At 41.8% G+C, this 26,855-nt stretch overlaps 2 protein-coding genes across 3 annotated transcripts; both read right to left on the bottom strand.

Moving 5' to 3' along the window:
* Nucleotides 1–279: 279 nt before the first annotated feature.
* On the bottom strand, nt 280–3,406 carry LOC306702672 (uncharacterized protein; the record flags this gene model as incomplete). The annotated part of the gene is given in 6 exon segments (XM_079168325.1): nt 280–1,600; nt 2,055–2,179; nt 2,273–3,227; nt 3,229–3,260; nt 3,264–3,333; nt 3,396–3,406. Coding segments are annotated over 6 exon segments (2,514 nt in total).
* Nucleotides 3,407–4,826: 1,420 nt separating this feature from the next.
* comtd1 (catechol-O-methyltransferase domain containing 1) lies at nt 4,827–17,741 on the bottom strand. 2 transcript variants are annotated; one of them, XM_079169034.1, is made up of 7 exons: nt 17,620–17,741; nt 7,271–7,389; nt 6,549–6,654; nt 5,881–5,999; nt 5,416–5,470; nt 5,183–5,316; nt 4,827–5,079 (listed from the first exon to the last, which is right to left on the bottom strand). In XM_079169034.1, the coding sequence occupies exons 1-7, from the start codon at nt 17,681–17,683 to the stop codon at nt 4,927–4,929; spliced, it is 750 nt and encodes a 249-aa protein (XP_079025160.1). In that variant the 5' UTR covers nt 17,684–17,741; the 3' UTR covers nt 4,827–4,926. The 2 variants fall into 2 exon arrangements, with proteins under 2 accessions (XP_079025160.1, XP_079025161.1); XM_079169035.1 differs by lacking the exon at nt 17,620–17,741 and adding an exon at nt 7,487–7,555.
* Nucleotides 17,742–26,855: the final 9,114 nt, after the last annotated feature.

Below are 26,855 nucleotides of genomic sequence, written 5' to 3'. Positions count from 1 at the left end.
AGTCAAAATATATCACATTTGAAGTCCAAAGGCAAAGCCGTTTGTAAACAGAAGAATCATGCTCTCTCCTTGTAAACTGGCCATGCGGAAGAGAAATTACATCCTCGTTCTCTTAGCTTGACTCAGTTTATACCTTGAATTAGCATCTGCATGTATTAAGCCATTCTCTATTTTTAGCTTCGCTATCCCTGATATTCGCCTGTCAACTGCTGTCTCATTAAATTTAAGGTGGACAAGTTGTAAGTCCTCACTTCCCTTACGTCAGCAGATGTTTGGCTTCTAGTGCACTGATTTCTCTGAACTACTCTCCACCTCAGTCTCACTTTGAGGATCCTTCATTTTTTCTGAACCTTCAGACAGCTTTGATTTCTGAGCCTGGCTTCCTGTTAGTGCCCCCTGATGCAACTCTTTGATTTCTGAACTGACAGTTGTCTTTTCCCTTGGCAACACAGTTTGTACTGTTTGGGTTTTATCCCCACTGTTTGGCTTCTGATCCTCCACTTCAGGAAGACTTTTCACATCAGATTCAAGAGGAGATGTATTGCTACCATTTCTAGCATCTTGAATGCCTTCTGCTACTTTGTCCTCACCTTTTGCAGCTTCAGATTTACTGATTCCTTTTGGGTCTGCATGACTGTTTTCCCTTTCCTCACTCTTGGGTGTTGTACTTGAAGATACTTGAGCTTTTTCTGAAAGCTGCTCTGTCTTTACGGACAGAGTGCTCTTTGTCTCTGCTGTAAAATCAGCTGCTTCTGAAGCAGGAACTTCATCTAGCACTTGAATACTGCCTCGCTCTCGAGTTGTGTCTGACTCTTTGAACACTTGGACGGGGGTCTCGTCAACAGGCTTATTCACGTGAGCTGAGCTCAAACTCTCATTCTCAGCATCTGTTTTTGTACCAGCAGTTGTTTTCAGAAGTTCATCCTCCGCAGAGACCTCTGGCTTTAAACCATCCGGGTTTGAAGAGAGATCTTTCTCAACTGTTATTGTCTCCGCAGCTTCTTTCTCTTCTTTTGTGTTTTCAGCTACTTCTTGATGCTGCTCATTTTCTTCCTCATCAAGGCCCTCGCTTAATATAACTTTGCTTTGAGTATTTATATCTCTGCCACAATGAGAGGGACCCTCACCGTCGACTGCTTCAGTCTCCTCTGACTCTTCTTTACTCGTTTGACCTGTTTCAACATCATCCACCTCACCAGGAGTCCCATCATCATCATCTCCGTTCACTGAATTCACTCCTGATGCTACTTGATTCTGCTCGCTATCAGGCATCTGCTCACCTTCTTCCTCTCCACTCTCTTTATTATCCATATCTTCCCCACTGCTCCCTCTATCTCTTTTCGTACACTCCTGCTCATCTTTTTCCACCTCTGTCTCCTCCGATCCTGTCTCTTCGAATTCCGACATCTCAATTTCCCTGGTGGTCTCCGTTATGATCTCCTCTACGAACTTGTACTGGGGCTCAGCTCGTCTGTGCGGGCCTCCCGGTCGGCTGAGGCAAGGCAGGGTGTAAACGGGGGACTGATGATAGATGTAGGGCAGGGACATGTGGGTGTCTGACATCGTGGACAGCCGAGCCTCCTCGCCACAGAGGAGTTTCCTGCAAGATAGGAGACACAGATTTGAATGCGTACGTGCAGTGTTCATCCTGAATTTATTTGAATCTTCATTAATGAGAAAGATTTGAGACTGGTGCAAAAGCTTACTACTACTACTACTACTAAATGGTGTGGCCTTATATGTGTCATTAAATATAGTGGTGTAGTTTAGTAATTTCATATTCGATTTTGTTTACAAATAAAATCAAATGGGTAGGGATTTATACATTATTGACCATCTCTGTGATACCCATTGTGATTGTTTGCATCAGACACTGCACTGCAATTGTATTGTATTTAAATGCCACATTCCTAATAGAAGATGAAGGCTGGAGATTAACAAGGGAAATTATGGAAAACTGAGACATTGAATTCTCTTCATTCCCAAAACACTTGCGCTGGTAATAACAATGAGTCCCTCTTTAGGTAAACCCACGTGGACTCAGTACACCTTACCTGTAAGACAGTATTTCCACATCCAAAGCCATCTTCACATTAAACAGGTCCTGGTATTCCCGCAGGTAACCAGACATGTCAAATTTGCAATTGATGAGCTCATTTTCAAGTTCTTTGATTGTGTTCTGCAGTGAGAGAGGAGAGAACATGTGAACTGGAGACCATGGGAACACTAAACATGGCTTTATTAGATCGTGCTCTTACAAAAACAGTCCAACCTGGTAATGAATCATTTCTTCCTTGTTGCGATCCTCGACGTCATGAAGTTGCTTCTCCAGCGCTTCCCTGGTGCCTTTAGCGCAGTCCAGCTCGACGTTCTTGGCCTGCAGGCTCCTCCTGTACTCCTGGATCTCTTGCTGGGTCGCTTTTAACGCCTCTCTCTTGCTCTCGGCTGCCTCCGTTAATCTTGCAAACTGAGATCGGAAAGTTTCTCCAAGCTGCTGGACGTCGGACATGGTTTGATCTTCCAGTTGTGCCCTGATGTCCCGGAGTGCCGCAGTGACGCCAGGGTTACCAAATTCCTGCGCCTCGACAGTCACTTGCGCATTCTGGATTTGGTCAAACATCTCGGACACCTCGGCCTCATGGTTTCCCTTCAGGAAGTGGATTTCATTCACGAGAGCCTGTGCTTTCTTATCCAGCTGGATTTTAGCCTGATACGCGTCGTTAATGTCCCTCTTGAGGACCACGGTGTTGCTCTCGGCATCTGATCTGCCACGCGCCTCCTGTTCATGTTGTCCTCTCAAGTTGGACAGTTCTTCGTCCAAATGCTGATGCTCGATTTCAATCTGGTGCTTCTGATGAGTGATATCCTGAACCAGCTGTCTCAGTTTCTTGAGCTCTGGTCCGCACTCCTCCTCAAAAATAGACGCGGGTTTGGCTTTCCCTCTGATCTCCCCAATTTCTCTCTCTAGCAGATGATTCTGGTACTCCAGATGGTGCACCTTCTCTATGAATCCCGCCAGACGATCATTCAAGCCATGCATCAATTCTTTCTCGTTACACTTCCCAGATAGCGGGTTGATCAAATCCATGCCCGTGGACACGACACCGGTATTCAATCCCGGACGTTTAGACCTGTATTGTGAATACTCATCTGGAGTGATCCTGCGCGGTAAGAAGAATCTGTTAGCCATGCTGTGAATCAGGCTGTCGTGGTGAATCTTCGGTTTACGGATGCGGGCTTTTTATAACCGTGGCCATCTGCTAGGTATGCAGAACGGAGCTGTCCGCGGTGCTGAAAAGGTGTAGCATCAGCTGACGGTCTAATGAGCTTACACTACGTTTTGACGCAGACAGCAGTCACGTGGACAGTAGATATCAGTCCCAAAAACAACGAACCCTCTGTGCATTATTATTACTGGTATAATAATATTAGTTGTTACTATTAGTATGTGTGTCAGAGCATTACAGTTGTTGTTAAACTCCTTCATTAATATCGTATCATTCTATGTTTTTTCATGACCAAACTGCGTTGCTAGCAGAGGACGTCCTTTAAACGCCACATGTCCCGTCCTTTAGAGGAACTTCTAATTCACAAGCAGATTTAAACTCACACCTTTTATACTATGGTGTTGAAATCTTAATGGCATCTGGATCCAGAGGAAAAGCCTGAAATCAAGTAATTTGGTTGCATATGTTGTTCAGATTATTTGTTTTCAGTGGTGGAATGTAACTCAGTACATGTTGCCCACTTAAGTACTTAGGAACAACGGTGAGGTACTTGTTCTGATGCTACTCAAGACTTCTACTTTACTTTATTTTGAAGGGAAATATTCTATATCAACATATACGTTTTTCTCCACTGCATCAAGACAGACCTACATTTGATACTTTTACTTAAGTAGCATTAAGAATGCAGGACTTTTACTTGTAAAGGACTATTTCTAGACTAGTATTTCCACTGTTTATACATAAATATGAATGGATATACAACATATTCTCAGATGCTCAATCTTCTCATGATCTTTAGAATCTGTAACTTTCCTCTCAAACTCATGAAATAATCATATTAGGCCCATAAAAGTAAACATCAACTTAAGCTGCTATTAGTTGTCAAATGTGAAATATGATTGTTGTTTGAGTTATGTTACAGTCTAACTGTGCAATGTTAATCTCATTGCGTGTTCTATGAAAGCATCAAATTGTGTTTTCATGTTCTCCTTCCGCTATTTTGCTAGTAAATCATATAAGAACACCATTAACACCTCAGGCCTTTGTAGACTTGAATAATGCCCGCCTTGTTTGTGCTCTGCAGCCATCTTTCCTATTTTTCTAAAGAAAGGGAGTCCTGCCTGTGTTCAGCTAGTACTAGAGCAACAATGGTTTACATTTGAACTGTAGTGTGGTTTAAGTGTTACCATTTCAAACCCAGTAAAAAGTGTCATGTATATAAAAACGACAATGTAAGACACCTAGTAGTGAAAAGACGTATAAAGGTTGCTATGTTCATCTCACTATAAAGAGCTTCTTTAAAAGATTTAGTTTGGCTTTGCATAATTTTATTTTGATGCGTGAGCTGTTTTGGTCACGGTGTAATGCAGCTACAAATAGAACCGTTTATATCCGCCTGAAAACAAATGTGATGTTTCATGTTCTCTTACAAAGGAATCAAAGTTTATCTGATCTTGAGCTTGGAGTTATGTCATTTTGATGAAACAGTATATTAGTTTTATTTATAGCTTTCATGATTGCTGTCCTGGTAAAGACATTAAACACAGAGATGAAGTTGTAATGCTTTATATTCTTTAGAGAGGACGTTTAGTAGATTATTGTTGTAGCTGGCAAAAGAATACAGAAGGCAATGTACTCCTCATTTCTATTCAATACCAAAGCTAAAGCACCAATATGACAAACTTTTGAACTCGTGATTTTAGCGTTTGATGACGATGGACAGCCCGTCGCCCACAGTGAGCATGCTCAGCTCAATCCTCTGGTCGTTGTGTAGCTTCTTATTGAGAGCATCCAGAGCCTGGGAGGTGAGGTCTTCGGGCGCAGGATTCACAACCTTTCCGCTCCACAGCACCTTTCAATAAAGCAACAACAGTGCTGTTTTATTCTGTTCCATCATGCTGTACACCTCTCCATACATCAACATGACAGATCCTGCTTGTGTGTATTGTACTTACATTGTCGATGGCAATGATGCCCCCTGTTCGTATGAGCTCAAGGGACTTCTCGTAGTATCTGTCATAGTTCAACTTATCAGCATCGATGAACACAAAGTCATATGTTCCAGCTTCTCCGGCTGCTATCAGTTCATCTGATGAAACACAGATGAAAGTCATAAATGCAAAAAAATGACTTTATCAGAACTCATGACTGAGATTTATGTTTTTTTTTTTTTTATAAAAGCACTTACTCAGTGTCTTCATGGCTATTTGATAGCGGACATCTATCTTATTTTCAACTCCAGCCTGAGAAAAGGTTTAACTGTATGAGAGGTGTGCAGGGATCTTCATTTATCTTTTAAAGAGACTGTTAGGGGAGGCTAAAACAGGAATTGATTTTGCATCTCAATTTGAAACAGTTCCCTGAGAAGACACTTTTTTTACTCTCCAGCCAGCAGCATTTTGTGAAGTCTTACTGACGGAGTGTAGACGTGCAGGATGAACAGTGTGCTGTCTGCTGCACAATTTCTCTCTGACAGAAGCAAAAATCAATCTTACTAAACTTGCAAAATACCAAATGCAAGTGCCAGGTTGTGTAATGGCACATGTACTGAGTTAACATTAAAGGCTTCGTGAACAAATCCTACTTTTTTACAGTATCTTCTTTTATGTTGTAGACAACTTGAGTCATGCTGTTCAGAAATACATTTTCTCACCTCTTTAAAAAACGGTGTGGCAATGTCCACATAAGTGTCTTCTATTTCACAAGCTACCACGCTCCCCTTCTCTGACATGGCCAAAGCCATGCTCAGTGCATTGTACCCTGTGTACATCCCTGCAGAAAAAACATAATATTAACTCAAACAATCATTCTAGCAAAGAAAAGCCTTGCAACTGAATGCCTATTTCTAAAATATAATCAAAACTTTAATGAAATATGAATACTGCAAAGTAAAAAGCCGTGAGACACCTCTTTGAAATTCCCAGTAGGCAATTTCAGGTTGTGTAATTTCTAAAGCTTTTAAATACATTTTTATTTTCTGCTTTAAACACTTGACACACTTTGTTAAAATAAATTCAACTGCCCTTTTTCAGACCTAAAAAATATATTAAAGTAAAACAAATGAATTTGCTCAAATTGGAATGGTTAAAATTCCAAAATTCAAGATAAAGAATTCAAACTTAAACATAAATTGAGCCTGAATGGAATCGTCCACGTCTCTGTCCTGTCAGGTTATGTTTTGGCAGTTATAATCAGATTGATGCCTTTCAGAGTAAAACATTTTGTGCTATAAAGTAAGCAGTATTTTATTTTCAACATTTTGTATTCTGCTGTGATTTAAGTTTATTGCTTAGTCTTCTATATGATCTCACATAATCTCACCAATTTCAATAGCTTTCGTTGCATTTATCAGTCTAATGAGATTTGCCATGAACTGGGCTTGTTCACTGGAAACCATCATGATATTCCATTGGTCTTCAAGAGTTCTCTGAAATGACAACATCAAAGAAATTGCACACATCATTATGTTGTCTGATTTAATGAATAAACAAGATGTTTTGGTACTCCAAATCTATTGTTTTACAGAAAGGGAAGATAATATAATGTAGATGGGACACAAAATAGAACTGAAAATATGCAATTCTAAGCAAGTGTGTCTTCAGCTACTTTTAAAAAGTATCCAGTCCCAAAGTTTGATCCGAAGTTTAGAAGCAACAACTTCAAAGCCACAATCATCTTTAGTTTTTAGCCTGGAGCTCCAGATGACCAACCGGCCTTCGTCTGACCTAAATAACCTGCTGGTGGCTCTTCAGCATGTTGATTAATGTTGGCAGGCGGCTGCCCATGCTAAGCTAAAGGTGATCAAAAGAATCCTGAACTGAATTTCACAGGGAAAAAATGTAAAGATATCAACTTGGATGTGACAAGGGGGCTTGACCCAGAGGCCCGAGCAGCAACATGAAACACCTGTAAACAATGCAGGAGCGTCTCACTACAACAAGTAACAACAGAATTACATTACAAGTAAAAAAAATGAGTGCTTGATTTATTTACTCCATCTCAGCATGAGACACTAGCGTATGAGGACTGGTTGGGTCTCTTACCAGTCTGAGTTTGGTGAGAACAGGGTGCTCCCTCAGAGAGTTGTTGACAACATACTGCAGCACAGGATCGTCCTTCCCTCCGCTGTGGCTCTTCCCTATCAAGGCAGACTTTCCCACACCTGACCGACGAGAAACAGAACAGCAACTACCACTTAACTACCAATCCAAGAAATCCCTGTCATCTGCCAGATTACACACAAAACCTTCATATCATACCTGTTAGTACAACGGCAAGTCCAATGCAACAAATCATTTTGATACCTGCAGCCATTTTGGGGGGTTGGCTCAGTGCTTTGTTAAAGAAAGGTTGAACAGCTTCAGAGTAAATCCACTGAATCTGTCGGCGTCCGTCCTATTTGTGCAATACTGTCTGTTTGTTTTGCTTAACCTTTGAGTGGGAGTCTCAACTTATTGATTTTTCAGGTATATTGCGAAAGTAGGAAAGTTTCTGTAAGACAGACAACAATATGTTTGTATCAAAAAGTTAGTCTTAACGTATTACTGAAAAGAAATACAAGATGAAATCACTGCATATTACAGCAGAGTCCCAAGACAGAGTCTACATTTATTAAAAATGTAGCAACACTGACCATATAGTATTTAGCCGAGTTTGTTATTTTTGTATCTTGAAGCTGTGAAACTCAAAATAGTGCAGATCAATCAGTTCATTTTGAATTCAAACAAACACACTTTGGACTTTTTTTTATCTGTGTTTGTTGTTCTGTCTGCCTGAATGTGCACTATTACTCAGCACTTTATATCACTGCAATTCATTTGTAAAATGAGAACTTTTGTGTATTTCACAAGTTAACATCCTCTCTGTGTAAATTCCAGTGTGAGTAGTTTTAAATTGCTATCAGCTGAAGGAATCAAGACCGTCTTTTAGTGTTCATAAAAGCTTTAGAGTATTCAAAAAGAGTCCCATAATTCTGAAGGCAACATTTACTCTGGCAGGCCGTTAAGTACAAGTCTAGGGTACAGACAGAACTGTGCCAAATTTATATTTAATACTTTGCATGCCGTTGCTGAGGTTATGTCAGTTAACAGTTTTCCTACTGTCGTACAATACTGCCTCTTAGTGGTAGAAGGGTTTATTGCTTTACTTCCTGGTTTCCAGTCCTCTGGGATGTTCAATGACGAGAGTGAATTTAGAGTAGTTTTGTCCAGCATTTTTCTGAACTCCTATTGTAATTAAATGTGCTTGCACTTAGACCTCCTTACTCTGAACGTGTGTGGCGTTCCACAGCAAAGCATATCGAGCAATAAAGAAGAATGCAGTCCGTTTAAGAGCTCATATGATCCCTGTGCTCCCAGACATTACAGATTTTGTTTGTGAGTGATCAAGAAGCAAAGAAAAACGTGTTATTAATAAACAAGCTAAGTAATAGTGCTTGATTTCAATTCAAACCAGATTTATAGGGTATGATTTAAATTGTATAAATGTATTGTCATTATAGACTCAAGATCTTCGTCATCGCCATTATGTTTTGGTTATTTTGTAAAAAAAGAAAAGTTTGATGAAAGGTAAAGAGGTAAAAATTAGACACCAAATTATGGTTTACATTTTCCACTACCTTGTCATTTGCTAGTGCTTTCATTATTTCAAGTGTTAACTGTTCAAATGATTTTAGTGTTCAAATGCAAAAAGAAGCCTTAAAGAGAGACTGCGACTGGTAGCATGACGTGGCTAACGTTAGCTGCTGTGTAACTGACATCCATTGATTAGCTGACTTTAATGAGTATTCTCTGCTTGCGATTACTGTGAGACACATTCATGGTACCATTTATGGTGCCAGCTATGCTTTCATAGACCCTGCTTATGTTTGATATATATAGAAACTGGACACACAGCTGCAGAGGGAGAGGTCAACGTGGCCACTTTATCCTGTCAAATTGCCAGCAACAGTGGCAATGAAGAGCCAGCGAAGTGAGTGGAGTGGCCATACTGACATAAAAGCAGAGCTTAGCAACTCAAATGTGAGTGTGGCAGACTTTAAAAAAAACAATTCTTTATGAATTTAATCATGTTTTTAGGTGGTTTACAGGAAGTATGTATCCACTTCCTTCTTTCAAAAGTGATCTTTTTCTTTGAGCTTATCTGTAAAGTAGGCAAAGCGTAATGAGCACAATGTTTTGCAGAGCAAGACTGCTGGAGTATTTTCATGAGCCACACTTTAGATCATGTCGTCTCGCAACTTCAAAACGGGAACGGGGAGAGACGGTAGCCAGGAATGTTCAAAAAGGGATTTTGGGGATGTGAGTGGGATGTGAGGTCTCTCCAAGGACACAGAGCTTCCTCTGTCTTTTCCCTAATTAAGAATGCACAGATACAAACAAAAACATGCCGCCAACAACAACGCATCAATTAAATTAGCTGTGACATGAACTGTCTTTAAAAGAAAGTGTTTAAGTTGTGATGAGGAAAGGAAAGGGGGATCTCTCAGAGTCTGCACACAGGACCTCGCGGTGAAAATGAGATGCCGTGTTTTCCCACCACCCCTCTCTCCCTTTCTCCCTCTCTCTCCAGCTGCTTCAGGCCTCTGCTTATGTGACGCTAATTGTTTCTGCTACTTGTGCCAAGTACCTACTCTTCCCCAGCACATTCTACAGACAGGCCCGGGTCCCTCAGCTGCTTTTTGTGTCTGTTTAAGGAATGAAAAAATGTGTGCTGCCATCTGCAGCGAGCACACCACTGTTCTTCCCCCCCTGGCCGTGACTGTCAGAGTGCCACAATGATACACATTCACAAACTCTCTCAGAGGTAGAAAACAAGTATGTGGTGGAGAAACAAGAAAACAAAACTGACACATACAACCGCTAATATGAAACAAAATAATTCAAGAGGTTCCTGTTTTGATGTATTTAGCGCGTGGGAGGAAAGACACTGTACATCTGAAAAAAGCCTTTTAAATTTTGCAAACCATGCACAGAAGATACATATCTATGTAGTAGATTTAAAACCAGGCCCGTCTTCAAACTTATGTGACGGTCTATATTTTGTTTTCAAGCAGTATCTAGAAAGAAAAAAAACTCCTGAGATAAGTCCACAGAAAGTTTTAGGCCTTTTAGCACTTGTGAAGTTCATTCAAACTGCATGTCAATGTATTTAGTTGTTTAGTACCTAAACGTGAACAGCAAGTGGCAGTGTTGTTTAGCTAATCCACAGTCTTTTCTATGCACACACACACACAGGGCTCGTGGCACAAAGAGAGCCGGGCCTTCACTCCGCTGTCTGGGAAGTAATATCACTTTCCTCTTGTTGAATTGACCTGTGACACCATCACAGAGTACAGAGAGCGGCACATATTGACATGCTTGTAATGCCACATGGCTGTTACATCCTTCCGTTTGTTTATGACGGGGAGGCTGCTTGTGATGCACTCTAATAACAGCAGTCAGTTTGGCACCGTGTCAGCAGGCAGATAAGCACGCATGAATATTAAGTGATGCTAATCACAATGGAGAGACCAACGTCAAAACGACTGACAGACGTTTCTCGGCATTCAATTGACATCCTCAGATTTGTCCTCCGTTTGACAGCAGCGTCTCCCAACATGACAAGCCTGTTTAAAGCTTCCGGAGGAGGCTCGCACGACGTGCACATGCACCAGCACCCACCATTAGAGATGCATTGACACTGATTTTACTCAAACTGGGCCACTGTGCTGCTGTGCAAGACCCGAACGAGTGTTTCTCGACATACACACACACACAGACAAAGAGCATCAGTTTATGTAGGCCACTTGGAGAGTTGCAGAATGTAGATGAGGATATAGCAAAAATATTCCCCCAAACTGCTTTTCAATCATGGAAATCTGGATTTATTGCTGCAGTATTAAACCTACAATGTGTTTTGGAGCATGAATGTTGAGGATAAGTCCTTCAATTCATTATCATCCTCTCTTTGTGTATTCAAGCCGTACAGAACAAAACAGAGGATCTGCTTCAGGAAAAAAAAAAACAGAAATGAATGGCAGGTGTGGTTGTTTGACTTTCAAATCACCTCGGCATCTTTTCTATTAACCTGGCGTGTAAATAAATACATAATTCAATTTCCATGGAGTCACACAATAAGTTGACAGTCCTCAAAAAGATCAAACAGGCTGCTTCAGGGCACGTGAGCCACAGTGAAAAAAATCTTGGCTATATGAAAGGTGTTGACACCGTGAGCAAGCCACAAGAAGAGACAAATGTCATATCCTCAGAAACAATTACTGGGTGAACCACTGGTTCTTAAGCCAGCAGGTCTGCCAGCTATATCATTGTGTACACAGTAGAGCTGCTCCCACAACACCTCACAGTGGTTGTCAGTCAATTTCGCAAGAAAAATGCTTCGTCTTTGTAGCAGTACTGAATACGTACACATTTAACTGCCCTATTCCCTTTTAACAATGTATTTCCTCCAGTGTTTCGTGTGCAGAAAGTCCCATTTTTATTTGCTCATCTCCACAAAGACAAACTCAATCTCTGCCTCAGTTCGTGTCCAGAGTCACTTCATCCTCCCTTCCTATTAGTCTCACTCTCATCTGACTGCCGTGTCCCATTGTGATCGCACTTGAGGCGCTAATGATAATGTTATAACCCAGACCAATTTGCCATGGCAATCAGACTCGCTTAATTGAGTTGATTAGAAGCCCTCTGTCTGAGATGACCCCTCCGGACTTGGGTAAAAGGGAACAGAGAGAGACGGAGGATGCGGTTGCAGGGATGGCCGGTTTCTTCAGGCATCCCATCACTGTGCAGGAGACACATGGGATATGACTGTTTGGAGGCATGAGCAGACACATGTGTGTGTGTGTGTGTGTGTGTGTGTGTGTGTGTGTGTGTGTGTGTGTGTGTGTGTGTGTGTGTGTGTGTGTGTGTGTGTTTGAGAGACAATTCTCCATGTGTGGGGTGTTGGGAGATGTCGTGTTGGGAGAACAGGCCTTCAGGGGGGTGTAAAGGAGGAGAGGGGTGGGACAGTGGCGCTGACGGGGGATGGGAGGGGGGAGGGGTGGGGGGGGGGGGGGATCTTGGCTTGGGCTTCGAAATCACAACACTGCCTCTGTAATAGACCCGGACACAGACCACATCTGAAGTTAATCCAATCAGGGAGAAGCATGGCGCTCCCATCCGCTCAAGACACACAAACATAAGGTCAAGAGCAGCTTGTATTAGCGCGATGATGTCAGGGAGAAGTGGTGTAGTTAATTGACTTTCAACATGTTTAAAAGGCTAAGAGAGATGGAGAGATGAAGGAAAGCAGAGGGTTTGCAGCAGGTCCAAGAAAGACAGATGTAAAACGAAGGCCAAATTAGTCAGCGCTTTATTAGCTGCTTGAAATCAACATTTCTGAGTCATTTTGACCATTTTACTGTTTGATGTGTGGCAGGTTATTTAGAGCAGTTGGTTACTCTTTTGCTTGTGACCCCTTAATGCAAACCGATCCTGTCTACTTCCAAGACTTCATGACTAATGCAGTATATCAAACCTCAATACTCTTGCTACCCAACAGTTTTGTCTGTCTACTTAGTATTCAAATGTCTGGTCAGATTTGTTAGCGTTTTTGCTTATCCTTTGGTAACGCAGTTCTAGATATATCTCAAAAGAAATAGTAAAATATCAGAAGAAAAGTCAAAAAATGAAAAATAATTTTGTGAAGGAGAATTTGTTTTTCTTGCACATCCTGAAAGTCACCTTGTGATGTGTGTGCTTGTGGAAGTTGGTAACCGCTGATTTAGAGAAACAGACAGACAGTAAAAAGTTTAGTCGCCTGCCCTCCTGTATTTTCTTTATACAACTAAAAAATGAACATCATAATTCAGCATATAACTGAGAGCTGCAATTATCCATCTCTCCAGTGTCATCTTGCTGAGGGTGCTTTGGTTCATTCAGCTCTGCATAATCCTCGTACATGCCTCATGACATACTGCTTTAGCGCTAAAACCAAAAGTACATCAACAGAGTTACCCATCTAAATGTGGAAATGAGTATAACAATGGGGGACAACCGTGGCAGGGCTTCACTGAGAATTGTTTCATTTTCAGTAAAACAGGACACACTAATAAGGGACACAGAGCACAGTGCCGTGATATCTGGGGATGGAAAGCAAATGTGCTTTTGAGAGCAAAGCATACTGGTCCCTTTCATAGGCGACTTGGTTCCACCCATGATCGAATGCAACATTCTAAAAGGACTATTTACTCTTTTCATTTCCTCTTGTGTATTACAGACGAAAGAGCGTGTGGCTTGCTGTATGAAAACAGGGCCTGGCCTAATGTTGCATGAAGACCATGGTGAATTCATATTGATGGGAAAGCAGCCTCTGAAGCCCAGCAGCCATGATTTTTTCATAAGCCACCGGGAACAAGAAGTCAGTCAGCTGACAGGTGCTAACGTCGCCAATTGTGCCGTGGATAAAAGATGGGACACGGAGAAAAGAGGGGGAGAGAGACAGAGAAAGAGAAAGCGAAGGCAACAACTGGCTCCCCTTTTCTAAGCACTGCTGTGTGTGTATGTGCTGCGTTGTGTGTGCTCCCTGCACCCTGTTCCCTTCTATAGCTGGAGAGGATTTTACGGAGGAGACTGTGTAAACACCAGAATGCATGTCAAATATGATGAGTCTTGATAGCTGTAAAACATACCCAAGGACTGCTCCTCACTTATTATCTACAACCAGAGCCCCGGAGCTATGTCTGCATCCTTCTGCCTTCCCTCCACGCATGTCGCGCCACAAGTCCCTCTCTGGAAAGCATTGATTATTTTGGCATGAGCCAGGGAGAAAGAGAGGTGTGATTTCTTTTGTGTTTCCTCACGAAAAAAAAATCAGCAAAAAATAAATATTTTTGTGAGCATGGTACAGCCACAAGAAAAATATGAGCACATTGGGGAAGAAATAAAGATGATGGATTTGCTGGCTGACATGAGCGTATGCTTGTGTGTGTGTGTGTGTGTGTGTGTGTGTGTGTGTGTGTGTGTGTGTGTTACGGCTCTGCAGAGTTTTTGGCTGCTACAATTGGTGCATTGTTGTTGTTCATGTGCATGTCGTTCTCTGAACTGTACATCTACAATAGTATTATCCGTATGTAATTGCGCGTCTCTGTTTGTGTGTGTGTGTGTGTGTGTGAAAGAAGCAGAACGAGCGTGTGCTGGCGAGAGCGACCGAAGCTGCAGGCAGTGTGAGGCTCCAGGGATCCACTTGAGATTGCAGGCAGAGGGACTGATAAGGCAGCGAACCATTCATCAGGCCAAATGAAGGCAGTAAAGTTGACTGGAGGAGCCCAGGCATCGCCCCAGGATGGCAGTCGGCCTCTCAGTGGAGACCTGTGACTAACACATGTGAGCAGGCATGCATGCACATACATACACACACAAATAGCTGAAGAGTGGGGAAAGACGGCAGGATGAATGGGCTGGGAGGAGGTGTTGTATTCAGCAGAGGAGGGGGATAGAAGTAAATCGGACCTCCAGGAGCAGAGGCCCCATCTCCTCAGAGCTACACCCAGCAACTCAGGCTTCTGTCTGGGGTACACGTGGCCCGCTCCACTCAGAAAACATCCATCAGACAGATATTACTGTAATCCAGAGGTGATACATTAGCTTGGGTGCCAGGGGGACAGTGTGTGCCGGTGATGGATACCTCTTGAGCTCCCTGCCGTCGTCACAGGGGCCTCTCAGAGAGAGAACTGCTGCAGCTCAGCTCAGCCCGGCTAACACTTTCCTACTTTATGTCATTGTTTGAATTTATTCCAAAGTAATGCTCTTTGTATTTTATTCTTAATCACACTACCCAGAGGATGGAGACATATTTCCACCAAAGAAAGTACCACGAAGTTGCACACTTATGAAAGCAATACATTACTTAAGCACTTAGGCCAGCCAAAGAGGAGCGATGAAGCTACTTTAGAGTGTTGCTGGTGTGTTTATAAGACTATATTAGTGTCTCACTGGTGCTTTGATAGAGCTTGTACCATCAATTTGCACAAAGACTCTATCTTTGCTTACATAAATCCCGCCTCGGGGTTATTATGAATCAGATTTATTTGCTCCGCTTATGTTTATTATTGTGTTTTATGGTTTATATTCTGTGTTAAACGCCATCAATAGGACTGCAGAGCATGTGCGTCTCATCCTGCAAGGGATGAAAATGGTTTATGGAGCTGTGAGTGCCAATAAACAGGCAGCCACAGCCTTTCGGATGCACATCTTTAATGTTTTATGCATGATGAACTCAATAGTTTAGCACAGGTTCAAGGCCAAATGGTAAGCGATGACAGGACTTCCCGAAGGCAGCTACACACTACAGGCACAGGACGGAGATTGAGCCGTGCGCTTGAGTGGGGATCCTGCCATATTTTGTTGATCTGTCTGTATGTGTACCTGCCAAATGGACAGAGTGAGGCAACCCACAAAGGAGAGGTCAACATCTCCTCCGCCTTATGAGTCCATTTGTGATCTGGTCATCTGGACACAGTCATTCTGATGTCTTCTTGGACCAATAAAGAGGTGCAGTGTGGGAACTGTCTCAAACAAGATGAAAAAGACAGTCCACCAAGGACAGCAGGAGAGATTGATGTTTTCACCAAAGCAGCGTACAGTCACATGCTCTCTTCAAAATGTCCTGTAGCGGTCAACAATGGGACAATAAAGGCAACCAGTGTGGGACTGTCTTTCAATAGATCACTGATCAATTGTTCATGATATCGACCATTTGAAATAAGCGACTGTACTGCTTTCTATTGAGATGTTTCCCCTGCTGTTGTGCTGGATGCTGGGCTAACGGGTCAAATATGTACGGCAGAATCATTTGTCACTTGGAGCTGCTAAAATTGACCAAAGGAAAGCAAACAAAGCAGATCATTAGAACCATTGTTTGCACTGGCAACATTCTTGTTTTATTGCATCTTGTTTTCTCCACTAATCTCTCAATAACCCCTGTCAACATGGTACTGATAATATGTATGCAATAGTAAAATGATGAAGTAAAAAAAATATATATATTTATAAATGCTTTGTTATTTTCTTAAGCCCTCCACCTCACTTAAATAAAATGTGTATAACTATAATTACATTTAATACATTTTAGAACTTATATTAATTTCATTCACATTTCTTGGACAATTTGATTAAACTATTATGAACAAATTGTTGTTCCTTTTTACATTTATACACTTCTACATTTATAACTGCAGACACGATGGCTGATAATTTAGGGATTATATAGAACCCCATGTCTCTTAGATAATGAGTAACTTACTAATAACCCATCAAGATAAATGAAAGAGCTAAAAAGACAAAGTTGCGAAAGAGAATATGCACCAATAAAAGAAAGTTCTCCATCAATAACGCTATTAGTTGCAGCTCATTAATATATTATTAAGCATGCATCATTAGAATACCGCACCATATAAACAAAAACTAAAATAAACTAAATAAAATGTAACAATTCTCAGAATCTCAGTCGAGATCTCTTTCCAAACATTTACCAAATATATAACTTCAAGATGTTTATTGCTTCAAGGCCAGGTGAGAACGATCGGCTCAATCACGATTCACAGACCCAGATTTCACAAAGTTTATATGCCAGGTGTAAATGAGAGAATGTGTGGATATCCTCGTGTTTCCACCCTAGCGCCTGTCTCTGCTGTGAGTGAGTCTTTGATAGCTGTTACACTGTGAGACAGACAGGCCTGTGCCGAGACGATGGCATCAAAAAGCCGACGATTGACAGCTACTGACAGCCATCTTCCTCCTAAACACACTTCAGGTCCCCGGCGCTCCCTCTCTTCCCCCCCCCCCCCCCCTCTCTGTCTTTTTTCTCTCTGTCGGGGGAAATTGAGGAGACTCAGAGATAAAGAGAGGGATGTCGTAAACTGGCACCTGTCATCATGTTTTGTTTTGGTCAGGGCACAGAGAACATTCTTAAAGTTTTAAAAGACATTTTGAAGGATTTAGTACTTTCACAACTACGATTTGAATCTCCAGGTGATGCACGCAGTCCCTCACACTGTTTTTTTGGGCATAAGCCTCAGCATAAGGTAATGGTTAAACAGATATGTATGTGTGCGAGTAGTCTTTTGAGCTCACAGGCTGACAATTTTCCATGCGAGCAATCAAACAGTAATTCATTTTTAGCATTCATTTGGCTAAATATGCTATGACAAAGTATTTACTGGAGATATTTAGCCCTCTTAGTTTTGTTTTCCAATACATGCCACCTCAATGTGAAATGCTGTCACCAAGACGCCTGACATGAAACACAAAGAAACTGAGATCTTTGGCAGATATGCGCACATGCATGCACGCACATTCAGATTCACACACGTTTGCGTGCCGCGTTCACGCAAACACACAGCTAAACATGCACGCACCTGGATTTCTCAGGTTGCTGCTGTGTTTCATCAGCTTCAGTCGGAGCCAGTAATTCTTCGCCATATTCAACCTGTGGAGCCATTATCTCCTGACACACTTATCCTCCTCTAAATGATTTCTCTTCATCTTCTGCAAGTCACCTAATCAAAGTTGAAAGCTTAATGCCATTCAGACATCCCACTGCTTTCAACCGCATTCACTGTCATTATGAGAATGAATGGAGGCAGCTGAGAACTCAGATGTTCTTTCACATCATGACGGAGTGTCTCTTAATGTGTCTTATGATCTTTACCGTGGCTGCCTTTGACTGAAGGCCTCGGCTGGGGACTCGACTAATCACGTTACACATCTTACACATTACATTTGGTTTCTATATCTGCTCTGTGTCTCCCTCTTTCACCTGCTCTCTGTCTCGAGAGCCGACGTGTTGCTCATCGAGATCATTAGTTAATGTTGAAAAGAGCACAGGCAGGAGGGAAGTATAAAGTTTCACTCAACTTGACCCGGTGGTCTCTCCGTGATATGACAGAACATTGGCTCCAAGGAGGAATTGTCAGATTCCTCATTGGACATAGGAGAAGGGGGGAGGACGTGGGCTAAATATCTTTCTACGCTGCAAACCCGGCATGGATGTTCACAAATGTTTCTGGAATGTTACGTGTCAGTGTGGATTGTTTTTGTTTTTGCAGAGCTAACCCCCCCCCCCCCAAAAAAAAGTGTCTTTCCTTGTTTCTGGAGTGTTCCATAAATAAAATGATATTATACTGAAGCAAGTAATCTCAATATAAACTCAGTGTGACACCTAATTAGTTTTTGAGGTCGACGTTTTTTTGTTGGGTAGAGGTGTTGACGTTGCTCAGCACAGCTCTGTGAGTGTGTCTTTGGGTTGTCACTGCCGTAGTAACTTCTGCACCGGGAAAATTTATTTAGAGACTTTTTATTGAAAGAACCTATCACCAGCTGTATTTTCCAGAGTTATCTTCCAGATGTGCCATCATGAGGACGGGATGACATCTCCAACGCACCCCTAATCCGCAGCCGTCTGCTGGGTGTATTTGCTTAGGTTTTATGTGTTTACAGAGAATGTAATTACCTCTTTTAGACATGCAGCTGTTAGAAAAACAGATTTTATGGATCATGGCCATTGCCAAAAAATGTAAGCTCCCTGGGCTTAATTTGTCAATTATTAAATCATAATTACATTTTCTTTAAAGCTATTAGCAACATGGGGTTTAGCAATCATTTTGTGTTGGGCCACTAACTTTTTTCTGTGCTTTTCACAAAGAAAAATCATTTAAACCTCACTGATGTGTCCGGAATCTTTCCCCTAATTTAGCGAACAGAGTGCAGAAATGATTCATGGCAGATGAGGGCATACTTCATAATTAGATTACAGCTTGATGGACTAGAATGTATTAATTATGAAGACACACACACACAGAGCTTTTAATGCAATTTTTCTCCACACTTCCTCTTTGCCCTCCGACCTCATTGCCACATTGCTCACTCATCTGTAGTCAGCTGCTGGGTCGAGTTACCAAGTTGTGGAAACGCATTGTTACATCAAATTATGCACAAGCACGGACAGGCCATCCGCTAAGTGATGGCCGTAATATGCATTTGCCTTTAAAACTTAAAGGGGGAGTTTAATTTATCGAGGGTGTCACATGGCAGGAGTGAGTAATTGTTCCCAACACCCCTGTGGACCTCAGTGGTTAATGTATTCCAGGGCCCTAGGGGGAGCTGTCAGGAAGAGGACACCCTCACTGCTGCACTGCTCACTGGCCATGTTGGATGGTGCAGGACTCAAGCTTCTCAATGCACAACCACAAATCACTCTCTGAGGGTATGTAATTGTGCTAAATCTCTCCCCTGTGTTTTTTTATTTATTTCTGCAGCTCTGCGTCATTGCTAAATTGTAGATTTTGTTCTCGCTGAAGTTTCTTAGAGATACTTACTCCTGCTTGATAGGCACAACAATTGCTCGATGGTTTTACACCCCAAAATGATACATAGACAGCTGGAGCAGTTCGAGTAGGTTTGTTCTCTCAGAAAGGGAAGCTAATATAGATTTGCTGTTGGTTTTGAAGTCTGAGCCATCAAACATTTGTGTTTAGAACTTGAGAAGACCATTGTTTTGTTGACTTCCTTTCTGCTGTTCAGAGTGACACCCGGGACAAACTGTGCTGACAAACGGGTCTGCTTTTCAGCTTAGTGCTCAACAAAGAAGTTCAGCAATGACTTCTTTATGTTTTTGTAGCTTTACCATGTTTGGCTGGCCACCAATCATTTATGATGATCCATGCATTTTGTTATGTAGCTATCGTTTTTAAAAAAAAAGTTCAAAGATGCTATAATCTGTATTTTTATATTGATGCAGTGTCACCCAGAGACAAATCCACATTAGTTTGGTTGCTGACACATTTAGCAAATTTCTGATGAACAGAGTGGATCATGTAGCTGCTTAAGATCCAGATATTTCCCTCAGGAGTTTGTGGAGAGCAAAGCCAAATCTAAAATAAGAGTGAAAGTTAAGACTTCCATCCATCATGTGACCAGAAACACAATTTCAAATGAATGTTAATGTTGCTCTGAGTGATTTGCATGCCGCATCAACTTAAAAGGTGATAATATGTCAGTGTAGTGTTGACAGCTTGTTCCGCTGCCTCCAAGCAGCCAAAAAAAGCAATTATTTTACAGTTGTACAATTATTTTACACAATATGTTATTTTCACTATTTTTAAGAATGTTTGTATCTATCTACAGTGGCTCTGCAATGACATACGCATAGATAGTGGTAAACAAGCTTCAGTTACATGCGCCAGATTTTTTTCACTCAAGTAAGTATACGTAACAGAAAAATCCTCAAGTCGCGTTCGCACTGCACAGGAGCTCCTTTTGAATCACACAGTAAACATGAGGTTTTGTTCGTTAAGTTACTGAACGATCAGTCATCATGAGTTGACAGAGTTTAGAACAGGGTGTCGGGGCATTTGTCTGGAAACACTGTGGAACCGCTTTCACAGGGTTCAGGCAAAGTGTGACTTTAATTTCCAGACTTCACAGTACCCATGAGTGTAGCTTGAAGACAAATAAGAGGCCTTGCTCTTTTAAACAGCACTGATAATAACTGTGCCTTTTGCATTCATGAGAAATCTCCCATTATCTAGTGACTCGGTCTCACCCTGTGTCTCTGTGACTTACACATCACTCTAATTCCCATTACCGGGAACACTGTACAGTTATTAAGGGAAACAATAAGCCACTTGTCAGCGCAGCAAGAAAGATATGAGGAAGCATCTGCCTGGTCCAGAGGAACTCATGACTTGTGGTGAGAAAGCTCTCCGCCTCCCTCCTTCTGTCAGCCCTCCCTATAGCCTCACCCCTCCCCTTGTGTCAGTCCTCCCTGTGACCTCCAGGAAGGTGTGGTGGCAGGGTGGCAGCGGTGCTGCGGAGGCAACTAAACAACAGAATAAATCTGATCATCAGGGGATAAGTCAGAAATTGAATTTAGCTTCCTCCACAGGGGGCAGGGTTTTCACGTGCTGCAGCTTGGGGATATGTGTGGGATGCACAGTTGGGAGTTAGGAGAGGGCTGGTTGGGTGGAGGGGAACACCCACTCTTTCTTGTCTTCCACCCCCAAATAGAAGCCCTGCTCCTGAGCCGTAAACCTGTCACAGAGATATGTCTCTGTCGATGATGGCATCCGAATTTTTTTTTTCTTCCCCAACCGCCCCTGTGCTGGGCTGTTATCTCCTTCCTCCCTGCTATGTCTCCCTGCTCTTTAAGACAAAGGGTAATAAAGCTATAAATTGTGTGGTCGGCGGAAGGTATGGACATTCTGTCTGGGAGACGCTGTAAGAACTGCCATAAAGCACCCTCAAAGTCATAGCTGAAGATTTACAGTTATTTAACATCCTCCTCTTGCCCTAAATCACAGTGATAAGAGAATTAAGTGATGGCTATAGGTTCTTTGTCCTTAGTCTATTGATTTTCTTCGCCCCTCAGAAGGATCCTGAACATTATAATTATTGAGCCCTGCAGTTTGATGCAGGTTTACAGAGTGGGAGAGCCGCCCTCAGTTCGATTCTAACGCAGTTAAAACAAAAGGCACCCGTTTTTCAATTTGGTAATGGGCTTCCAATTATGCTTCATTTACCTTGTTTGGCCAGAAAATGGTTTATCAAAGCCTCTGTGCTATAAACAGCTTCTTTGTGCTGTGACAAAACCTCAGTAACGGCTCTATTTATCTTTAAGGCAGGGCCCTGCTTCTTCAGCAATTCTTCAGCTGTATGAATAGGACTTTTTGTTACACATTAGTTTCATTAAGAACATGTCTCCCGTTGTTAGTCATTTTCTCGATACAGTGATCTGTGACGTCTCAAAAGCATTTCTGTTAGATAACAATCAAGATCTACTGATATGTGCCACTGTTCATCCCCACATTATGAAAGCTTTATCCTCTTTTTAAACTGTTGGCCTGAAGACAGAACATAACCTTCTGCCTGTGTGTGTGTGTGTGTGTGTGTGTGTGTGTGAGTCTTTTTCAGATACTTTGTCACCAAAAACATGGCCTTCTCCTCCTGAGGTGTTGACTCTGTGGTTGTGGAGGCGAGTGTCATTTGCTCTCCCAGTAGAAAAGCTCTCATCGCCCACGAACAAGGCATCTGAAACAGTAGGTCATAAACATGTATCTTCTAGATTGATCTTAGAGCAGAATTCGGCTGCTGAATTATATGTCTCCTGCGGTAATGAATAAACAAAACACGTGTACATGTGATATGACTTCATTTCAAAACAGGTGTGAGTCTATTCAGGGGGTTTGTTTGTGCAGTATGTGAGCATGTACTGTATGTTCATATGTATATTTGAACATGCTTGACATTAAGATGGCATTTATGTCATTTGGGACCATGGATCTACCCTCTCTAAACTGACATTTTACTTTCAACATTTATTTAATTTTGTAAACATTTTTTAATATTACCTGCTGAACAGAGTAACACATTCTCCCCAGTTAGGAAGTCATGTCGACTTTGGCTTAGTAGCGAAACAAACAGGTACAGGTTTTATGTTTATTGTGATTTAGCCTGAGCAACAATTAAAGGCAGCCAACGGCTCCTTCTAAAGGTAAGACAATGTCATGAGTTTGGTCAGGAACTCATAACATTGATGATACTTATATGATACAATATGATGTTCAGAAAAAAACTTAAATGAAACTATTTTCCCTAAAGATGTTATTTGTCACTTTAAGAGCATACCTTTGCAAATAAGAAATAAAATCAAACACGTTTATCATGTTCTTTCATTTTTGGATTTGTTATGTCTGACAGTTTTACAGTGTTTGTACTGTAGATCACAGTGCAGTACAGTAATTCTACAGCAACACACTGCTATATCACAGTGGCAGTGATGGCAGTTGGTGACCAAAACAGGGCTAAAAGGAGAGTAAATATTTAACTTGGAGAAACGTGTCCAAATTAATGCTAACGTTGCTCTGTATCTGCTGGATGTGCTGGTGTTCATTTAGTTAATTATGGTGCCATTTGGAGTACAATAGACAATAAAGCAGGATAGGGTGTGGCTACAGTACCTTGTGATTGACAGGTCACCACCACGCCACTGTCCAGTCTGGGAGTTATCCGTGTTGTTGTCTTACAATCTTAGCCTAAAAGCCTAAAAATGTCTTCTTCAGCTTTAGGTTGCACCCCTCATTTAGTTCCAAAAAGTCAAGATGGCAGTGGTCAAAAACCAAGATGGCGACGGCCAAAATGCTGAACTCGAGGCTTCTAAACTAATCCACACACCAGCGGGTGACGTCACTGTGGCTACGTCCACTTTTTATAATCTGTCTATGAGTCAGACCCTTACACCCAAACTCCACCCCAGAGGTTTAGTGCTATAACAATGCCATTCTGCTTCTACCTTTTCATTCTTACAGAGAACAATCTGTATGACTACAAGAGGTCAAGAAAACATAAACACAGGCAGTTTCAGATGTTTGAAGAAGTGGTGAATTCTGTAGTTTTTCTGGTGTGGACACTCTCATAATAGCAAATCCACTGCCACAAGTATGTACACATAGCTGCACTCTCCCTTTCTTTTTCCCACACATGCAGAAACACACACACACACACACACACACTCACTCTCCTACACACACATTCACACAAGCCCCTCAGGCGCCACAGAGGGCCACAGCCCCACTTACCACTGCCTGACAGTTGGCTTCTTAACAAAGACGCAGGGAATATAATTAAATCATTTACCTTTGATACCCAGCCAGCTTTGTAATTAATTAATTCAAACAGGGTGTGCAGGAATTACATTTACCAAGAGACGAGGAAGGAAGAAAAAAAAGTTGTTTTGTATTCTTTGTGGACAAAACCCAACGCTACGCCCTCCCTTTCTTTCTCCCGCGTCCACCTTGCTGCAGCAGTGTCCTCAGAGACGGGGAGTAAAGGAGTTAAGTGCTTCTCTAGTTGAAATAATGACCCCGTGCCGATGTTTAGGCCTCATCAGCCAGAGTGCCTCAGGCCAGATCAGTCTGAGGCAGGAGGACAGGCTTTGCTTACACGTCCCTCTCATTTGGTCTGACCTTTGCAGCGGCTGTGATGTGGGAAGGCGATTGCTGTCAACATCATCAGTGTCACACGGCACCTGAAATAGCCTCTGTGTCGATCAGCTACCTTTGGAAGAGCGGCGAATAATGAACACTTACACGGATACAGGTTATGATGTGAAACCCAAATATCACGTCAAATGTTGCAATTCCTTCCAGAGAGCAAACTTAAGGAATCAGACTTTGACACAAGCACTAGTGACACTCTCTGCATGGTACTGTAATCAGTAAAATACATCACTATCATTAAATAATCATTAATACTATCATTACATTTTCTACAATAGAATACCATTGTGTGCTGGTGTTATTGTGTTTTGATAACGCAAATAGGGCTTTGTTGGTATGAATAAGTCTTTTTTCTCAGCGTACTTTGTGCTGTTAGTTGTTTGCCTTGGGTGTGTTTTTGTTGAAATGATTATCAACTTTTTGCACTGGATCTAAGTTAGAGTACCTCTGTAGCAAGATGCTCAGAGGGCAGCCTGCAGCTAATTCTTCAGTGTCATCTTTTTTGCCTTTCCAAGAACATCAAGCATTTGAATCAATGAGCCTTCATCAACGATCTAATTTTTTACCCTCCCATATCGCTTAGCTACTGCACTGCCAGTCAAGTAGAAAAGAAATACAGCAGTGTTTTCTTTTTCCCCCTCTGGGTTAGTAAATTACTGCCACTGCAAAGTTAAAAGCATCTGAAAACCACTTCTGTAAATTATTGACGATAAATTGTAATGAATCACAGACGTGTGAGAAGTTTGATTTATAATTTGGGGCTGACGGCGAGAGGATATACGGCCCTGAGAGCTGCTGGGAGGATTTGGTTGGCTCGATAGTCGCATTCATCATTCTTTACTGAAGCCATTTTTTTTATGTGTACCGCTATTAGGTCTTGTACTGTTCTACATATAATAGGACCATATACTGCTTCTTGACTGTCGGCCTTTCAGTCAGCTCGTTTCTATAGTTTAGAAAGTGCAGTTTCTCTTTTGAAAGTGGTTCTCTCAGGGGACTGAATTATTATTTTCAAAGATATGGTGTGCCTCTAATGTGTGGCAAAATCTGCCTTATTATATTGTGCATTTTTCCATTCTTTTATTGTTTATCATCAACTGAAGATATACGGTTCATCGATACCTATCATCCGGGCCACACCCAGCGCTTTCATTGTCTTTATGAGCAAAATCTCTACAAACCGCAAAATAAAAAAATCGATCCTCCGGTAACCTCCAGGTAACCTACTCATTAATTACATTTATTATACATTTTAGTTTGTTAAAATTCTAGGTAACACTATCTTTTAACCTCTTTTTCAGCAGTATGTAAATTCTCTCATCTTTGCTTCTTTTCCCCTTTATCTGTCAAATAAATATAGTGAAGCAAAAAGTACAATATTTCAGAGTAGACACTTAAGTTGCATGAAATGGAAATAACTACCGCAATTACTTTGTACGGAAATAAAGTACTTGAGTGAGTGTACATATACATTATCACATATAAGGACATATTTCAAGTAGTTCTACAATCTATAAACTACTTTAAACCAACCCACCAATGAGTAATTAGTAGCGTCTTTGCCACGAGAAGGTACCATGCAGCATGACAGCCAACAGCCTAGAGATCTCTACACAAGATGCTTTTAAAAAAATAGTGATTGTCTATGTTTGATTGCAGTTGAACTGTAATAGCTACATAGAAAAGTACACGCTCCTCCACCCAAGCCTCCAGTTCAAGATATTGCATTTATCAGATGGCTAAGAACTCGAGCTTTCATGTCCTGTGGCCATGAGCAGACGAAGGAAAGTCATGTGGTGACAGTATTTACATCCCTCTGAGATCTAAAGAGCATTTACCCAAACCATATGCTGCCTTGATAATGGTTAGTGATATTTGTGTGAACGCACCCAACAATTAACGAGGGAGAAATGGGGCTGGCGTTAACCGCCGGGTATCCCTCGGATGTCAACACCCCTCTCCCTGAGCCTCTTCTCTCCCTCTGCCTGCCCTTCTCCCTGCTCCCTTCATCCAACTCTCTCCATCCTCGCATCCCCCCCCCCCACCTCCATTCCTCTCTTTCCTTGTGCTTGGGGTCCAGTTGAAGTGATTTATCTCAGCGTGAGAAGACTTGTGATGACGCCGAGACAGGACGCCCCGGGCCCTTGGCATTGAACGCTTCAATGGCGTTTGCATGAAGTTCACGGCCCCGGAGCCACGATAAATGTCAAGTGCAACAAACGTCCTGTAAATAAGATAGAGCTCTGCCAAAGCCGCAGTCTGCTTATTGACTACCAGAGCAGAATGTGGTGTCTGTGTGTGTGTGAGAGTATGTGCACATGTGTGTTAATGTATAAACCCAACCATATCCTCTCTCAAAATAAAAAGCTACAAATCTAGGATTTCATAGATGCAGGCTATACTCTCAGAGCGGTTATGAGCTTTCCTCTGCAGAGGTTTTATTCGACAGCTCTGTAAAAGTGAGGAAATGTTGAAGGTGAAGACCATTATAGATATGTCATCACAAGTGTGTTCTGCACATTTTTACACACACAAAATCTGGCTTGCTTCAATATACAGACACAGGATGGCATTTTATTTTGTATCACAGAGGATGGAAA

This window comes from Pholis gunnellus (genome assembly GCF_910591455.1).
Source record: "Pholis gunnellus genome assembly, chromosome: 11".
NCBI classification, from domain to species: Eukaryota; Metazoa; Chordata; class Actinopteri; order Perciformes; family Pholidae; genus Pholis; species Pholis gunnellus.
This window is presented reverse-complemented; position numbering and strand designations above follow the sequence as displayed.